The sequence below is a fragment of the Gossypium hirsutum genome, chromosome A06 (assembly GCF_007990345.1).
Source record: "Gossypium hirsutum isolate 1008001.06 chromosome A06, Gossypium_hirsutum_v2.1, whole genome shotgun sequence".
Classification (NCBI taxonomy): Eukaryota; Viridiplantae; Streptophyta; class Magnoliopsida; order Malvales; family Malvaceae; genus Gossypium; species Gossypium hirsutum.
In genome coordinates, this window is record NC_053429.1 from 4521102 (window position 1) to 4537010 (window position 15909).

At 29.9% G+C, this 15909-nt stretch overlaps 2 protein-coding genes across 5 annotated transcripts; one reads left to right on the forward strand and one right to left on the reverse strand.

Moving 5' to 3' along the window:
* Window positions 1–11866: 11866 nt before the first annotated feature.
* On the reverse strand, window positions 11867–14551 carry LOC107962422 (uncharacterized). 4 transcript variants are annotated; one of them, XR_005928277.1, is made up of 7 exons: window positions 14216–14551; window positions 13753–13793; window positions 13598–13660; window positions 13272–13460; window positions 12903–12974; window positions 12354–12516; window positions 11867–12255 (listed from the first exon to the last, which is right to left on the reverse strand). XR_005928277.1 is itself a non-coding variant. In XM_041114940.1 (6 exons), exons 1-5 carry the CDS (start codon window positions 14346–14348, stop codon window positions 12912–12914), a joined length of 489 nt encoding a protein of 162 aa, XP_040970874.1. In that variant the 5' UTR covers window positions 14349–14551; the 3' UTR covers window positions 11867–12516; window positions 12903–12911. The 4 variants fall into 4 exon arrangements, 2 of the variants coding, with proteins under 2 accessions (XP_040970874.1, XP_040970873.1); XR_005928278.1 differs by having other exon boundaries at window positions 11867–12001; window positions 12119–12516; XM_041114940.1 differs by having other exon boundaries at window positions 11867–12516.
* A 168-nt stretch (window positions 14552–14719) lies between these two features.
* On the forward strand, window positions 14720–15886 carry LOC107963221 (putative F-box protein At5g55150). The gene has a single exon (XM_016899787.1). The coding sequence runs from the start codon at window positions 14720–14722 to the stop codon at window positions 15884–15886; it is 1167 nt and encodes a 388-aa protein (XP_016755276.1).
* Window positions 15887–15909: the final 23 nt, after the last annotated feature.

The following is a 15909-nucleotide window of genomic DNA, read 5'->3' on the forward strand; positions in this document are numbered from 1 at the left end:
GTTCAAATATCTCATAAGTCCCTGTACTATTTATAAATTTAAAATTTAGTTATTATATTTTTATTTTTAGGATTTAATCTCTCTACTTTTTAATTTTAAAATTCAAGTTTAACAGTTAACAATAGTAAAATTATTTTATTAAATGTAATTTCATTACATCATTTTTTCCATCAGGAGTTTTTTTATTCTTTTAAAATATCACACAACCAAATTTAACAATAAAAATTTAAAAGTATTCGTAATTATTAATTAGACTTAAATTTTAAATTAAAAAAAAAGATTAAATTTTTAAAATTAAAAATATAAAGGTTAAATTTTAAATTTATAAAGAGTACAGAAAAGTATGGTATGTTTTAACGTTTTTTTGTCTTTTTGCTTTTTGACGGTGGAAAGATGAGTTTGAATTGGGCACCATAGTACTAGGCAATAATTATTACAACTGCAACGGATAGATTTATAGTTTATTTACTAGTGCTTAAAATAAATTTTTTTAGGAAGAAAATTTATGCTAAATAAATTATTTTTCGTTAAAATTTTTTGTTTTTCAAAATTTTTAAAATCAGAAATTAGAGATTTAACTGATGGCATGATTGAAAAAGTCTAAAATTGTTTCAAATTGATAAAAAAAAATTACAACAGGAAAATTTGGTTAAAATTTGAAAAAAAAGATTTTTTTTTTTAATTTTAATAAAAAGATTTTGTAATGGACAGTTTCAAAGACTTATTTCTCCTATTCCTTGACCCAATTTAAATTAACTTACAATTGATTAATCTTTTATTCACTAAAAATAGAAGTTGAAGATTGTAATTTTGTGAAATAACCACACGAAAATAAAAAAACGTATGTAAATTAAGGAATATTTTAATAAGGAATAGCAAATAACTATTATAGAAACCTAATTTAAATAAACTTACAATTGATTTCAACTTCCAAAAGTGTAAGATTATTAACATCCTAATTTAAGTGGAAAAATAACACTTGAAGTCCATATAAGTGCACACTCTAAATACCCATATAAGTGCTGAAAATACATAGTTTCGTCACCCTCTTATTTTATTTCCTGACTTTAATTATTTGCAGGGATCAAGCTACTATCGGTTTTCTGAAGGAACAAGTATGGGGAATTCTGTGCTAGATTGGGAATATCTACCAGAACTCTGTCTTCTTACTGTTCTTGAGAAAATAGATGAACCTATCAGTCGGTTTCAATTTGGTGCTATTAGCAAATATTGGCATTCACTGTTCAATACTTTTCTCGACATCAAGAGGCGATCGTCCACAAATCTAGTTCTAATGCTGATGATTCCATCCAAAAAGAGCGCCACAAAGCGAAAAATATACAGCCTACAAGCCAAATAAAAAATTGAGATTGAATTTCCCAAGCCTTATACATGGAGATACTGTTGTTCTTGTTATGGTTGGTTAGCTACAGTGGATGAGAGCTTCAATATAACTCTTTCAAATCCTTTTGAAAATCTTAGCATTCATCTCCCTCAGTTTGACAGCATGGCATATGATAGTGGGCACTACACATATAAAATTTTAAAGGTTGTGTTATCAGATGATCCCTTGTTGCATCCGAATAATTTTGTAGTTGTCGTAATTTATAGTGTTTATGGCAGATTAGCCTTCTACAGACCTTGCCAAGAAAATTGGATATACATGGATGTCGATAAAGATCAATCTCTTTTCCTTGATATTCTTTTCCATAAAGGTTTGGTTTATGCTATAGGGCACTACAACATTAATCTTGTATCATTCGATGTTAATGGTGTAGAAGATAATGAAAGTTCAAAGCCACCAAAATTGAACACACTTGTGCCAACAATTCTAAGGCTTGAGAATCATTCATATAAAGTATATCTTGTTAAGTCATCTATGGGAAATTTTTACTCCATCCATAAACATTTAGATTTTGAAGAGGTTGGTGAAAGAAGTGTTCATTGGACAAAAAATTAACACTTTTCAAGTTGATTTTAGATTATGAAAATGGTAAATTGTTAGAAAAGAAAGAGGTAGAGAGTATAGATGGAGATATAGTTTTTGTGGGTGATAATAGAACTTTAGCAGTTTCAACTTTAGATTTTCCCAAAGGCCAGCCTAATTGTATATATTTCACGGATGATTTTATTGATAGGGATACATATGAGCTATTGGGTCCTCGAGATATTGGTATTTTTCATTTGAAAGATAGAAGCTTGGAAAAGTATTATCAATTCAAATCCTTGCACAAAGATCTTTCTCCTTACATTTGTATCTCGCCCTCAAAAGAGTACAATTAGAGTTTAGGCTTGGATGTTTTACTTTCTTAATCCTCTTTGGAGAAACCAAAATATCTATGTTATGTTTTGACATTCTTAAATTTTACTCAATACAATTGTCTTATTTATTTGCTAATATTAAGTTTACTCAATTATTATTAAATTTGTTTTATTCATAGAAATATTTAACAGCTATTAAAATGAGAATAATCGTTACAAATCAAAATTTTCCTCATGAAAAAGTTCAAATCCAATTAGAAAAGCTGAAAATTTTGATTTATCATTCCCCTATTAAAAAGGGATAGGGATGTCATTAAATCACAGTTTCATACAGTCTTTCCTCATTTCAGTCCTAATATTATCTAATATTTTACACTTTTTTTTTAAAGACCAAATCTGACAATAGATAAATTTATATATTTTGACGATAGTTGAAATTGAAAAGGAATTAATTCAAATTAGAAGAAAAATGTCAATACCATACATTTTATGAAGCGGAATATGTCATTTTCCATATTTAAGTAGCAACCATTGGCTAATAATAACTTTCTATAAGATTTTTCAATTAATATATTAAAAAGCTATTAAAATAATTGGTCTATATATATATATATATAATTCTTTCCTTGTGACGTCTTTAAATTTTCCATGCAATGAATGTGACCTGCTTTCAATTTTATTTGGGATTCGATGGTGTATTTAAAATGTGTTAATCAATAAATTAATTTACTTTTAAATATTTTAACAAAAAATAGTTTAATTGGAGACTGATGGAAAGAATTTTATAACATCAGTACTTTAGCGAATATATATCTTTAACATTTTAAATTGTCAATGAAATTAAGTGTTTTTTATTGTTAATTACAACTTCATGCTTTAAATAATCTTTTTTTAACTATCTTTTGAGCTTCAAATTATTATCAATTTTAAATTTTTTGGCTTCCATTGTATTTTGGAATATGTTAGAAAAAATGTAATTTTTGGAAACTTTAATGCCTATTTTCGATTGGTAAAGGTGGAGAGTTGAATTATAAAATTATGATTTTATATTCTACTCTATGATACATTTACAACGGTATACCATATACTCAAAATGAATGAGTGATGAATAAGAAATTGATACTTAAAGTAAGTTACTTGTGAATATTTGTTGAGGAAAAGAAAAGCTTAGATCACACACTAGTTAAATACCAACTGTGAGATATTTATGAGGGTTATTGAATGACTAAACTAATACTCTTCCTCGTGTGTAGGGGGTTGCAAATCCAAACCCACCAGGGTTAAGGGTGCAATATTTTAGCCAACTACGTATTTTATTTTTTTCTCAACAGATATTATACAAAATCTATTTTAAAAGGACAAATATCTTGATTTGATTTGATTCTAATCAATTTGATTTGATTTTATTCAAATTGATTTAAAGGATCATTTAATGGAGATTTGTATTTTTATTCATGGAAATTTCCAAATTCCTCCATATTAAATGCCTATAAAAGCCTAAAGAATTCTGCGCACAGCGAATTTTTCACTCCCAAAAATTCTTTTTTTTTTCCTCTCCAAATTTTCAAATGTTTCGGTGATAGAAGAAGGCAATGTTTGTTCGTTGATCACTGCAAAGGAACTACTGCTGCGAACATTTTGTTATTGTATCCTGGGAGATAGACGACCAACGTTTCTCCAAGTACCATAGGAGCAGCCGAATCTATATTAAGGAAACTGTGAAAATAGGCCTCAACATCTAGTAAAACTCGAGTCCCTTATTCGATTTTTGGTTTTTCACAAAATCTTGTTTATTTAACTATTTTCAAATATTATGTTTTAAATAAATATAAATATTTATTTAATTTGTTTTATTTAAATCTGGTTTTTTTACATAAATATAAATATTTTCTTATTTTAATTTTTTATTTTTTAATATGTTTATTTATATTTTTATTTGTTCGCTAACATGTTTTGTCCAACTGAATCAAACTGTAACACCCTATGCTCGACTCGATTGTCGAGTCCGAGCTATAAGATGTCACATTTGTTGCCAGAGCGACTACTATCAACTTTATTCAATTTTAAGCCACTGTAAGATTTAATTCGATCAAACAAGCATTAACCACAATAACCAATCATTTACGGGATTTATACGACCTCACAAAAGCTCTGAGAACTAATCCAAGGTTGAACATGGACCAAACGTCCATCATATAATACCAATTTCAGCAAGAGCATTCACTTAAGAACAAACCAAATTAGACTCAACTAGGTACATGCCAACTTAAAATAAAAACAGAATATACAAACATTGACGAGTTCAGGATTTTTTACTGGATGTTGAAATCCTAGTTCAAATATCTTGAATTATACCTAACCTGCGCACAAAAAATAAACTGTAAGTTGAGCAATGAAGCTCAGTAGTATTTTTATGACTCAAATAAAAAAATTGCTAATTAATAAAATTGTAACATCTAACTAGTATGTCATTCATATCAAGTGGCAAACCAATTCATTTAGCATTGCAATACAAGTGATCAATTTCATTTTCATGCCAACTCATAAAAGCCTTTTTAAAACTCAATACCAATCATGAATCAAACATTTATATCAATAACATTATAACAATCAATTCCATGTTCCTTCCACAACAATAAACCATTTAAGAATCATTCAAGTCTCTTTCTAATGTCAGTCAACTCATTCGTATTCATTCCAGTCTCTCCGAAAGCTCGTTTCCAATTTATTCACATAAAAGTTGTATGTATTTCCTTTATCATGATCCACACACATATATATGCACAATTGATTCCATAGCATCATACTCTTTCATTTCAATATCTTTTATCAAGTCGCTAGCTCATACCAATCTCACACAACTTGTTTCATTGCCATATTTATTGTTTGTATATTTCATTACATGTTTAAGTTTCTAATTCTAATTATAATATAACACCCAATGGAACCATTTATATTTCCACATATCACATCTTGTAATTATTTTCAATTACATATCATACCTTGAACTCGATCGTATTTGTATACTCGTACCTTGTACACTATTCTTATTGCATGACAATGATTTCATTACAATTCAACCCAATATATATTCACATTTAATCTCAGAATCACAATTAAATTCATCATCAACACACAATATCTCATGATAAATGTGTCTTATGATTCATATTAAATATAAACAAATAACTAGTTAGAAATATATCATATTAACATGTCATTTCCCAAATTGAATCGTTGAATTCATCACAATTTCGTACCAATCTTTCGGACTTATAAATCCAGTTTACAAATTTCTTTCACATTAACAATTCTTTTCATTATAATTATATTTTTTTTACATATTAAATCCTTATTAACTTGACTCTGGCACGAATGAATACACAAATCCAACCAATACCCCAATTTGGCACCTGGTGCTTCATCAGACAATTTCTAAAGAAAATAGATTGCGCCCAGCACTCATCGGTATGACGAAGTAGAAATTGTGTTCAACACTCATCGATGCGTAATCGAAGTAACCATTTGGCACCCATGCCACATCGGAATGTCTGAAGTAATTAGTTTGCACCCAACGCTAATCGACATATAGTCAGAATAGCTACATCCGAGCAGTTAATAGGGTAATCATTTATCCAATTCTTTTATAAGTTCAATTCTTATTCTATCGATCTCAGTATCATCAATTTATCACTCATGATATCATTTCATACATAACATAGCATACTGTCCCAATTCCAAACCAGTTTCACTATATCATTTAGTTTTAATATTTCCACTTTCATTCAATTCAATCATCTATCTCAACAATCAGTTAAATTCACATCAATATGATTTGATCAGTCATAATTAACTATTAATTTATTTTATAACTCTTTTATTATTTTTCCTTCTCCTCCTCCTCCGCATTCCACTTCCTTCATTTACAAGTATTTATTCAAGAATCTTTAGCCTTAGTATGGCATGCTTTCATGTAACATGAATTATCTTTTCACTATTTATACATATATTTTTAACAAAAGTTGTTTTCTTAAGTAGTAATATTAAATTTATTTATATCCGGACCTATAGAATTCGAAATTAAGATCCTCTTTTTTGTTTTTGATACTAGACTAAAAATTTCAAAATATATTTCAAATTAGATTAATACCATTTTTTTTAAAAAACCTCCCCTATTCTGCTGCTAGGCAGCTTCGAATCTTCTTCACTAAAAATTAAATATCTTTTAGCAAAAGTTTTATATTCTATTGTCGTTTGTTTCCTTTGAAAATAGACAAATTAAGATTTTAGGTATATAAATTTCATCTTCTAAACATTTTTTTTACAATTTATAATGATTTTTCAAAGTTAGAACAAGGGAACCCGAAATCATTCTGACATTGTCTCATAAAAAGTATTATATCTCATAATATAAAATTTCATTGCTTTCATTGTTGCTTTTATGCAAAACTAAACTCAATAAAATTTAATTCCATATTTGATTCGACCTCTAACTCGATTCCTATAATTTTTGGTGACTTTTTAAAGTTGTACTACCATTGTTGTCTATAAAGTGTTTAATGAAACATTTTGCTCTTCCATGATTTGGTTGAGTAAGTTTTTCTCATTTCATTATATGACATACTACATTACAACCAAATTCAATGCCAAAACATATAATCACTAAGTTACACAAATTTTTATTTCTATTCAAGTTAGTCCTCTAGTTCAACAATCAATCTCAAAAATAGCATTTTAAACTTAAATAATCATTTTCAATTTACCTCGATATCATACTTTGCAAAACAAAATAAATAAGTAGCAAATATAATAATTCAATTTACAAAAATACAAACATAACATTAATTAACTTAGTAAGTTCCATATGAACTTGCCTTGAAAAATAGCAACCAAATGAGCTTTTAAAGACTATTCGACAATTTTTGCTTTTTTACGACTAGTCTCAATTTGCTTCAATTTTTTATCTATAAAATAATTCATTTTAATTTATCAATTTCAAACATCTCAAATCATCCTATTATAAGCATGTATCAATTCAATTTTATTTTATTTTTTTGAATTCCCCTAAACTTTTATATTTTATTCAATTTAGTTCATAAAATCAAAATAGTCGTATCTTTCAAATTGAGTTTCGTTTTACAATCTGATTTCAATCTCATCCTCTATAACCTCTCTAATATCTATTTTTATCAAAATCTCATAACATCTTTACAAATAATTCACTTTAGTCCTTATGGTACAAAACTAACATTTAAACTTTATAAACTAATCATTTTTCATATCTAAATTTAAAATCTAACAATTTAATACAAAAAACTTCAAGTAATCAACAATGATAACTTTTAAAAACTTTAACAATTTTAAAAAATAATATATAAATCAACTAGATTAAACTCTCGAGTTTTCAAAAACATAAAAGTTACAAAAAAAATTAACCAAGTGCTTATTTGAATTTTAAGGTTAAAGCTTCCAAAATCCCTAAATAGCGTTAAGCTTCTTTTCTTTCTATTTGCTTTGAGTGAGTGGGGAAGAATGATATCATCATTCTTCCCCCACTAACTTAAATAATAATATAATTTTTCACCCTTTTTTTTCCTTTTACTTAATTTAAACTGTATTTTATATTAATGACATAATAATTTGGTTCATTTCTTAATTAAAAGTCCATAGCAATTGAACTTTTATTACTTTTACAATTTAATTTTTGTATCTTAATTAATCATTAATTCGATAGAATTGTCAATCCAAAATACAATTCACTTAGAACATAATTCCATAAATATTTAATAAAAATATTTATGATCTTGGTTTACGGAATCAAAGTCCCGAAACTAATTTTTTTCAACACCACCGATTTTCGGGTTGTTACACAAATTAGATTTGTCCATGAGTAAAATCACTCTGGAAATTGAGGGGGGTTTGGGTAAAAATATAGGCCCGAAAGTTGGATTAGGACAAAAAAATATGGCCCATTTTCTAAATGGGTTGGGCCTCAAGTAAGCTTTTCTGGCCCGGGCCTAACCTGGATAGCCTCAACAAAGTATCGATACCCTCCCCTAGATATTGATACCTCATAGCAAGTATCGATACATTAACTATTGTATCAATACTATAGGCTTTAATATAGGTCGGTCAGGTCCGATCCGGACCCAAGTTTAGCATTTATAATTTGAATCGAGTTTGGACAAAAATTTATATCCATTTTTCGGGTCGAGCCAAAGCCTATCAATCGAGCTTAAAATTTTGTTAATGCTTTCTTAATTTGTATATGAACTACTTGTTGATCGTTATAATTGATCTCCTTATAATAATGAAGTAGAGATTAATGTGTTGCTCGGTGTTATTTTTTCTTTCATACAAATTTTAATGAAAGTAATTTAGGGTTAAGAGCAATGAAATCCGTTTCTCAAAACAAACTAAAGCAAAAACTAATAAAGAACAAAAACAAAAGCAATAAAATATATAGTTAATACTGCCCATCAATACAATGTAATGCACAAACGTGCATTTAATAAATAAAAAACAACTACTAAAACTATAAATTAAGCATAGAGGAAAGTAACATATTAAACCTAGATAGAAGCAACACCGAAATAACTAGCATGATGGGCATATTAGCATAAAACCATGTTTAATGGCCATTATTACGGTGCTCATTTCTTGCTTCCCTGCTTGGAAAACCACGATCGCATATATCACATTTGAATTTTATCTCATCTTTTGACGAATATTTTGGTGATGCAATACCTCTTTTAAGTTACTAAAAGTGTCTCTACAAAGGTTACAAAAGCCATTGTAGTCCCTTCTCGAAACATTTTCAACAGCATTGGATGCCATTATAAAGAAGAAGAAGTTGAGTTTAAAAGATAAAATAGTTTTAAGTTTTTATGAAACTATCAAAATGGGAAAATATTTTATATAGTAAAGAGAATGTTGTTAGCATGATTAGGAGTTGATGGACAGGAGTTTCATGCAAATTAGCTGAGCAGGAGAATCATGCTGATTTTACAACAATTTCTTTCCTAAACAACATCATTAAATAAATCAATGTCATACAAAAACAACTAACATATCATTACTTATGGACTGGAATGTTCCTTTTTCTTTTAATGTCTGTGATTAAGTTACCTTTGCAATGTACTTATGTTGGGTACATGCTGGTACAGTGCATGAAATACAGTATAATTTGCTTTTTAGGTTTGTATAAAAAAATTAAATAAATCATCTTAAAGAGGGAGACAAATCCATTGAAAATCCTGTTTACCAACCATAAACTATTATACTGTATTTCGAAGGAGCAAGCTGCTACTGTTCATAGTTTGTTGAACTAATTTAACTGTTTTTTCTAAAGGAAAAAGTATTGGAAATTCTGATTCAGATTGGGAATATCTACCTGTCTTTTTACTGTTCAATTTGGTGCTATTAGCAAATATTGGCATTCAATGTTCAAACTAGTGTATGACATGTATTTAACAGAGCAGAGATGGGATTAATCAAAATTGTTAAATTTATAATGTTAATTGAAAGTAAAATTGTTTCAAATTTTAAAAAATAAATGATAAAAACTCCTGGAATGGAAATGGAGCAATGGGAGTCCCATGGCATTTTAGCCTATACCATTCATTTGTCAACTTTTAAGTTTGTGATTTTGTTGCAGACATTGTTCGACAATTACCAGCAACTGTAATAAAATCAAGCGAAAACATGCATGTAGTATCAATGCCATATACTTCAAGTTACTGTGAATCTAGTTTTTTTTTTTTCAGTCTGGGCTCGGTCTGGCCCGGATACCATGCTGCCTTTTCTTTTCCTTCCAAGTCCCGAGTCTCAACTCCCCCAAATCAGATTTCTCCATTCTTGTTCCAAATTTCTTTTGCATTTCAGCTAATAATTGTGTTTTTATTGATGCAAATGTAGAAATTGCTTCGTGTTTTCGGAAAAGCCAACCTATCCATTTCATAAGCTGCCTGCATTGGTTTCGTGTTGAAATTGTTGGCTAAAAACTTAAATCCGATGACTGAATGGATAGAAAACAACATATAGCAATTTTTACCATAGCAAGCCTGCCATGGATGACCGAAACTGCAATTAATCCTTTGTTTTGCGCTGCTTATCTTGCCAAAGATGGAGAGAGAAAGGTGATATTGGTTTTGATATCATTTTTAATTTGCTTGTTGTTTTAGTTTGGAGAGAAAACAATGTATATCAATTTTTCAATTTGCTTCTTGTTTTAATACCGTTTTAATTTGTTTGTTATTTTAATATTTTTAAGTGTATTTTATATATTATATAATTTTTTAAATTTGTTTTATACAATAAAATAATCTAAAAAAATTAATACAGACTGGACCAAGCTCGAGTTTAGCATTTATAATCCGGATTGAGCTTGAGCAAAAATTCAAGCCCATTTTTTGAGTTGATTCAATCCTATAAAATGGGCCTACAATTCTATTAAGGCTCAACCTAGTCTATGGTCAGCTCTATTGCTGACGAGTCAATGAGGCAAGATAACATCAAACTGAGAGGGTCCATACAAAGTTGCAAAGAAGATTGAATTTGGAGCTTATCAGTTGGCACACTTGGATAAGAAGCTTTTATTTAGACGTGCAATACAAACAAATATAATTTTTACCTAAAGTTATGGCACAAAGATAAAAATAGACGTGCTTTTAATTTGGTCACTCAAAATAAAAAACTTTCCCATTGTTAAGATAATCTTCCATTCTAATCACTCGACCGTCAAGTCATTAACGACATCTGATATAACAAATCACCTAATTAGCACATGAATTTTTAGCACATGAATTTTTTCCACGTCAATAAAACTATCTTTTTTTCATGTAAAATAAATAAAAATTGAAACATTTTGTAGCCCTAAAAAGATAGATTAAATCTTTTGATATCGTTTAGACGGATCGGAATAAAAAATCCCAAAAATTCCAAAAGCTGAGAAATTTAGGTTAGGGACTTTGATAGATTGTTCGAGGGCTAGAAAGAAATTTAGAGTTTTGATATATTTGTATTGCAAATATTTGGGTTTGTAGAGTTTGTATTGTTGCAAGATTCGAACAAAAGACCTACTCGAGTTGCTGTTAAAAATGGCTGAAACAAGCTTTAGAAGCAACTGAAGCACCCGATTACAATTGCAAAAAATGAATTGAAAGCATTCGATGAAACAAAATCAAGAGTGGAATGGCTCGTAGATTCTAATGTATCGAAGATTCCAACCATTTTCATCAATCAACAGTATAAGCTCGAGAGAAACAACAACATCCATGACCGCTCCATCAATGGTGGAATCTCAATCGTAGAAAAATATTGTACAAAGTTTTTTGCCACCATTCATTATCAACAGATTAGGAATTTTGCAATACAAACAAATATAATTTTTACCTAAAGTTATGGCACAAAGATAAAAATAGATATTAAAGTTTTGTAGTGGACAGTTTCAAGGACTTATTTCTCCTATTCCTTAACCCAATTTAAATTAACTTCCAATTGATTAATCCTTTACTCACTAAAACTAGAAGTTGAAGATTGTAATTCAGTGAAATAACAACACGAAAATAAAAAATATATATATGTAAATTAAGGAATACTTTAATAAGGAATAGCAAATAACTATTATAGAAACCTAATTTAAATAAACTTACAATTGACACTCGCATAAGGATACTTCTTTACTTTTCACTCGCTCTCCCAAAATGGAAAACCTAAGGCTTTGCTTGTTTGCAGAAATCTAAAAGAAAACAGCAAACGGGACCATGTTTCCAACAAAGCACATCATTATTTTCATTTGACACTAGTATCTCTTGAATGCAAAAATGGAGATTAACCCATTAAGATAATACGGTACCTAAAAAATGCCAGGCTATCTATTTTTCCTCCATAAGAACTTTCGTGCAATAAGAAAACGATGACAACTCTTCTTACTTTGCCAAACCAAAGCCCTGCCATCTTATTCTACCAAATTTGTCAAGCAGGAAAATATACCTTCAAACAAGTGAAAAAACATCTTCTCAAACTAACAAAACAGAACTGTATGAATATTAGTTATGTTATTGATTAGGATATAAGAAACTTTTGATTACCCAGTTAGAAGGTTCAGTATCTTAAGTTCCTTTCGGAAGTAATAATGATCACCAAATGAATAAACACTATGCCTCTGAAGAGCATCCTTCGCTCCATCACTAGATTTCCTCATAAATTGAAGAAACTGTCGTTTAATGGGATTCAAGCATACGAGCCAAGAGTCTATAAAAGATACATGATAACAAAAAATATATTATCATTTAGTAACATAATAATTTCCAAACACGAGTATTTTAACTAGTAACTTATATAAAACATAAAATCAGTTGCCAAGAATTTCCATTCAAATACAGTAAATAAAAGGACAACTGCATTATTAATTATAGGCTAGTCTGATGAGCTATAAGCTCAACTAGGACGGTCATAACTCATAAGTCATACCAGCATGGTTATCTTCTATTCTTGTTCGCTGTTTTATTTGTTTGTTATTATTATTGACTACAGATGCGTGTAACTATAAGTTCCTTCTAGCAACAGAAAACTGAGAATAGTTGATTCACCACACATGCCAAAAAGGAATGAAAAGTTAAATAGCAAAAACATAGAACCTCATATAGCTACACGCTCTTGGACTCACTAAAGGCGTCATAAAAAGGCTTGCTCCAAGAATCGACCATAGCCTGACAAGGAAAAGGAGTTAAAATGCATCATCAACAACAATAACCAGAAACAAGAGAAAAGAAAAGTTAGCAACCAACAACATCTTTTATTTCTCATGTTTTTGTTGTTTTCATGATTGCAATTTAGTGCTAACCCCTCCATTGCTATGGAGTCGCTGATATGCCTCTTATCACAATTTTAAAGCAATGCACTATCTATTCAACATTCTCTTATCATGATAAAAATGAAAGATTTATAACATCATTAAGAAATACATAAATTTAATCCAAAACAAACATAGAAAAAGGAAACCATACCTGAGAGTTTGCTCTAAATGGTAGACAGACTAAAGATCCTTCAGGGACAGCCAACTTGCTAGAATCAACGCCACTTGCATCAAAAACAATCGGCAGCTTTGATTTTCTACCATCAGAATATATAACATCCATGGCAGGAAACTTCCTTGCTGCAATTCCGGGAATTAGAATCTTATTTGCCAATGCAATCTGCCAGAAAAAAAAATGTTTACAGAAAGTAACATTAATTTTACTCAGAAATCAGTTGCAATTCAACTAATTTGAACAGATTTGCAAATGATATAGCCTATATGTATATAAAAATAACAAATCAGTTAATACCTTACCACGTGTTGCTTTAGCTCAGACATATCATCAAAATATCCTCTATTCAATTCATCAGGACTACCCTAAATGAAATTAAAACAATTATTTATATTAAATTTCATGGAAAACAGAGCACCTAACAAAATTTCAATAAACAAACAAAGCTTAAACTTACAGTCTTGCTCGTTCTTTCTCCATTTTTTCCTTGCTTGCAAGCTGCACACACAAGAAAAAAAGTTAAAAAGAACTATAACTTAAAAAATCAAATATTTTAGAGTTAAAAAGGGGGAGATGGAGGAATTGCCTTGTAAATATCGAAGAAGCGAATGGATGATTTTGAATGGAAATGTTGAGTAGGTGAAGGGGAAATCTTTGGGTCATGACTTAGGAGGTATTGACAATTTGAAATCGAAGCTCGTGCCCGGTTTATCACCCGATTTACCTTCAACATTTTCAGTTTTCGATTTAGATTTCAATTCCCCCTCTAAGAACCCTCTTGCTCTTTCCAACAACCGATGGAATTTTATAGATCAAGAAAAAGAAACGGAAGAGAGGAAAAGAAAAAGAAAGCAGAAAAAAGATGGCAGAAAAATTGGAAGAGAGGAATATGGAAGGAACGGAGGGAGAAAATGTTTTACCTGACGCTACGATGAAGGATTGTCCGCTTTTTTCAGGTGAGAAAATGGGAGAGGGCAAAGTGGGGAGCGTGAAGGTCTCCTTAAACACCGAATGAGTAATCGGTGGTGAAGAAACAGAATAGAAATCAGACATTTCATCGCATAGAAGTTGATTAATCTTTTATTCACTTAAAAATAGTAGTTGAAGATTGTAATCCAGTGAAATAACAACACGGAAATAAAAAACAAATTAAGGAATAGCAAATAACTATGATAGAAACCTAATTTAAATAAACTAACAGTTGATTTCAAATTTCTAAAAGCGGAAGAGTATTAATATTCTAATTTAAGTAGAAAAATAACACTTGAAGTCCATATAAGTACACAATATACATTTAAAAATCTAATATTTGCACGCTCTAAATATCTATGTAGCTGCTGAAAATACATAGTTTTGTCACCCTCTTATTTTTATTGAATTATTTGCAGGGACCAAGCTGCTACTGGTTTTTTGAAGGAATAAGTATGGGGAATTCTGTGCCAGATTGGGAATATTTACCAGAACTCTGCCTTCTTACTATTCTTGAGAAAATAGATGAACCTATCAGTCGGGTTCAATTTGGTGTTGTTAGCAAATATTGGCATTCACTGTTTAATACTTTTCTCGACATCAAGAGGCGATCGTCCACAAATCTAGTTCCAATGCTGATGATTCCATCCAAAAAGAGCGCCACAAAGCGAAAAATATACAGCATACAAGCCAAATCAAAAATCGCTGAGATTGAATTTCCCAAGCCTTACACATGGAGATACTGTGGTTCTTGTTATGGTTGGTTAGCCACAGTGGATGAGAGCTTCAATATAACTCTTTCAAATCCTTTTGAAAACCTTAGCATTCATCTTCCTCAGTTTGACAGCATGGCATATGATAGTGGACATTACACATATAAAATTTTAAAGGTTGTGTTATCAGATGATCCCTTGTTGCATCCAAATAATTTTGTAGTTATCGTAATTTATAGTGTTTATGGCAGATTAGCCTTCTACAGACCTTGCCAAGAAAATTGGATATACATGGATGTCGATGAAGATCAATCTCTTTTCCTTGATATTCTTTTCCATAAAGGTTTGGTTTATGCTATAGGGCACTACAACAATCTTGTATGGTTCGATGTTAATGGTGTAGAAGATGATGAAAGTTCAAAGTCACCAAAATTGAACACACTTGTGCCAACAATTCTAAGGCTTGAGAATCATTCATTTAGAGTATATCTTGTTAAGTCATCTATGGGAAATTTATACTCCATCCATAAACATTTAGATTTTGAAGAGGTTGGTGAAAGAAGTGTTCATTGGACAAAAAAATTCACAGTTTTCAAGTTGATGTTAGATGATGAAAACAATAAATTGTTAGAAAAGAAAGAGGTAGAGAGTATAGATGGAGATATAGTTTTTGTGGGTGATAATAGGAATTTAGCAGTTTCAGCTTTGGATTTTCCCGAAGGCCAGCCTAATTCTATATATTTCACGGATGATTTTATTGATAGGGATACATATGAGATATTGGGTCCTCGAGATATTGGTATTTTTCATTTGAAAGATGGAAGCTTGGAAAAATATTATCAATTTAAATCCTCGCACAAAGATCTTTCTCCTTATATTTGGATCTCGCCCTCGAAAGAGTATAATTAGAGTTCAGGATAGATGTTTTACTT

Bases quoted from the DNA above. Each gene is read 5' to 3' on its own strand.
- LOC107963221 (XM_016899787.1), top strand. From the start codon at position 14,720: ATGGGGAATTCTGTGCCAGATTGGGAATATTTACCAGAACTCTGCCTT.
- LOC107962422 (XM_041114940.1), bottom strand. From the start codon at position 14,348: ATGTCTGATTTCTATTCTGTTTCTTCACCACCGATTACTCATTCGGTG. The intron at 13,794-14,215 runs GTAAAACATTTT...TTGTGTGTGCAG, and splicing joins ATCCTTCATCGTAGCGTCAG to CTTGCAAGCAAGGAAAAAAT. The intron at 12,975-13,271 runs GTATGGTTTCCT...TTTCCTTGTCAG, and splicing joins CATTTAGAGCAAACTCTCAG to GCTATGGTCGATTCTTGGAG.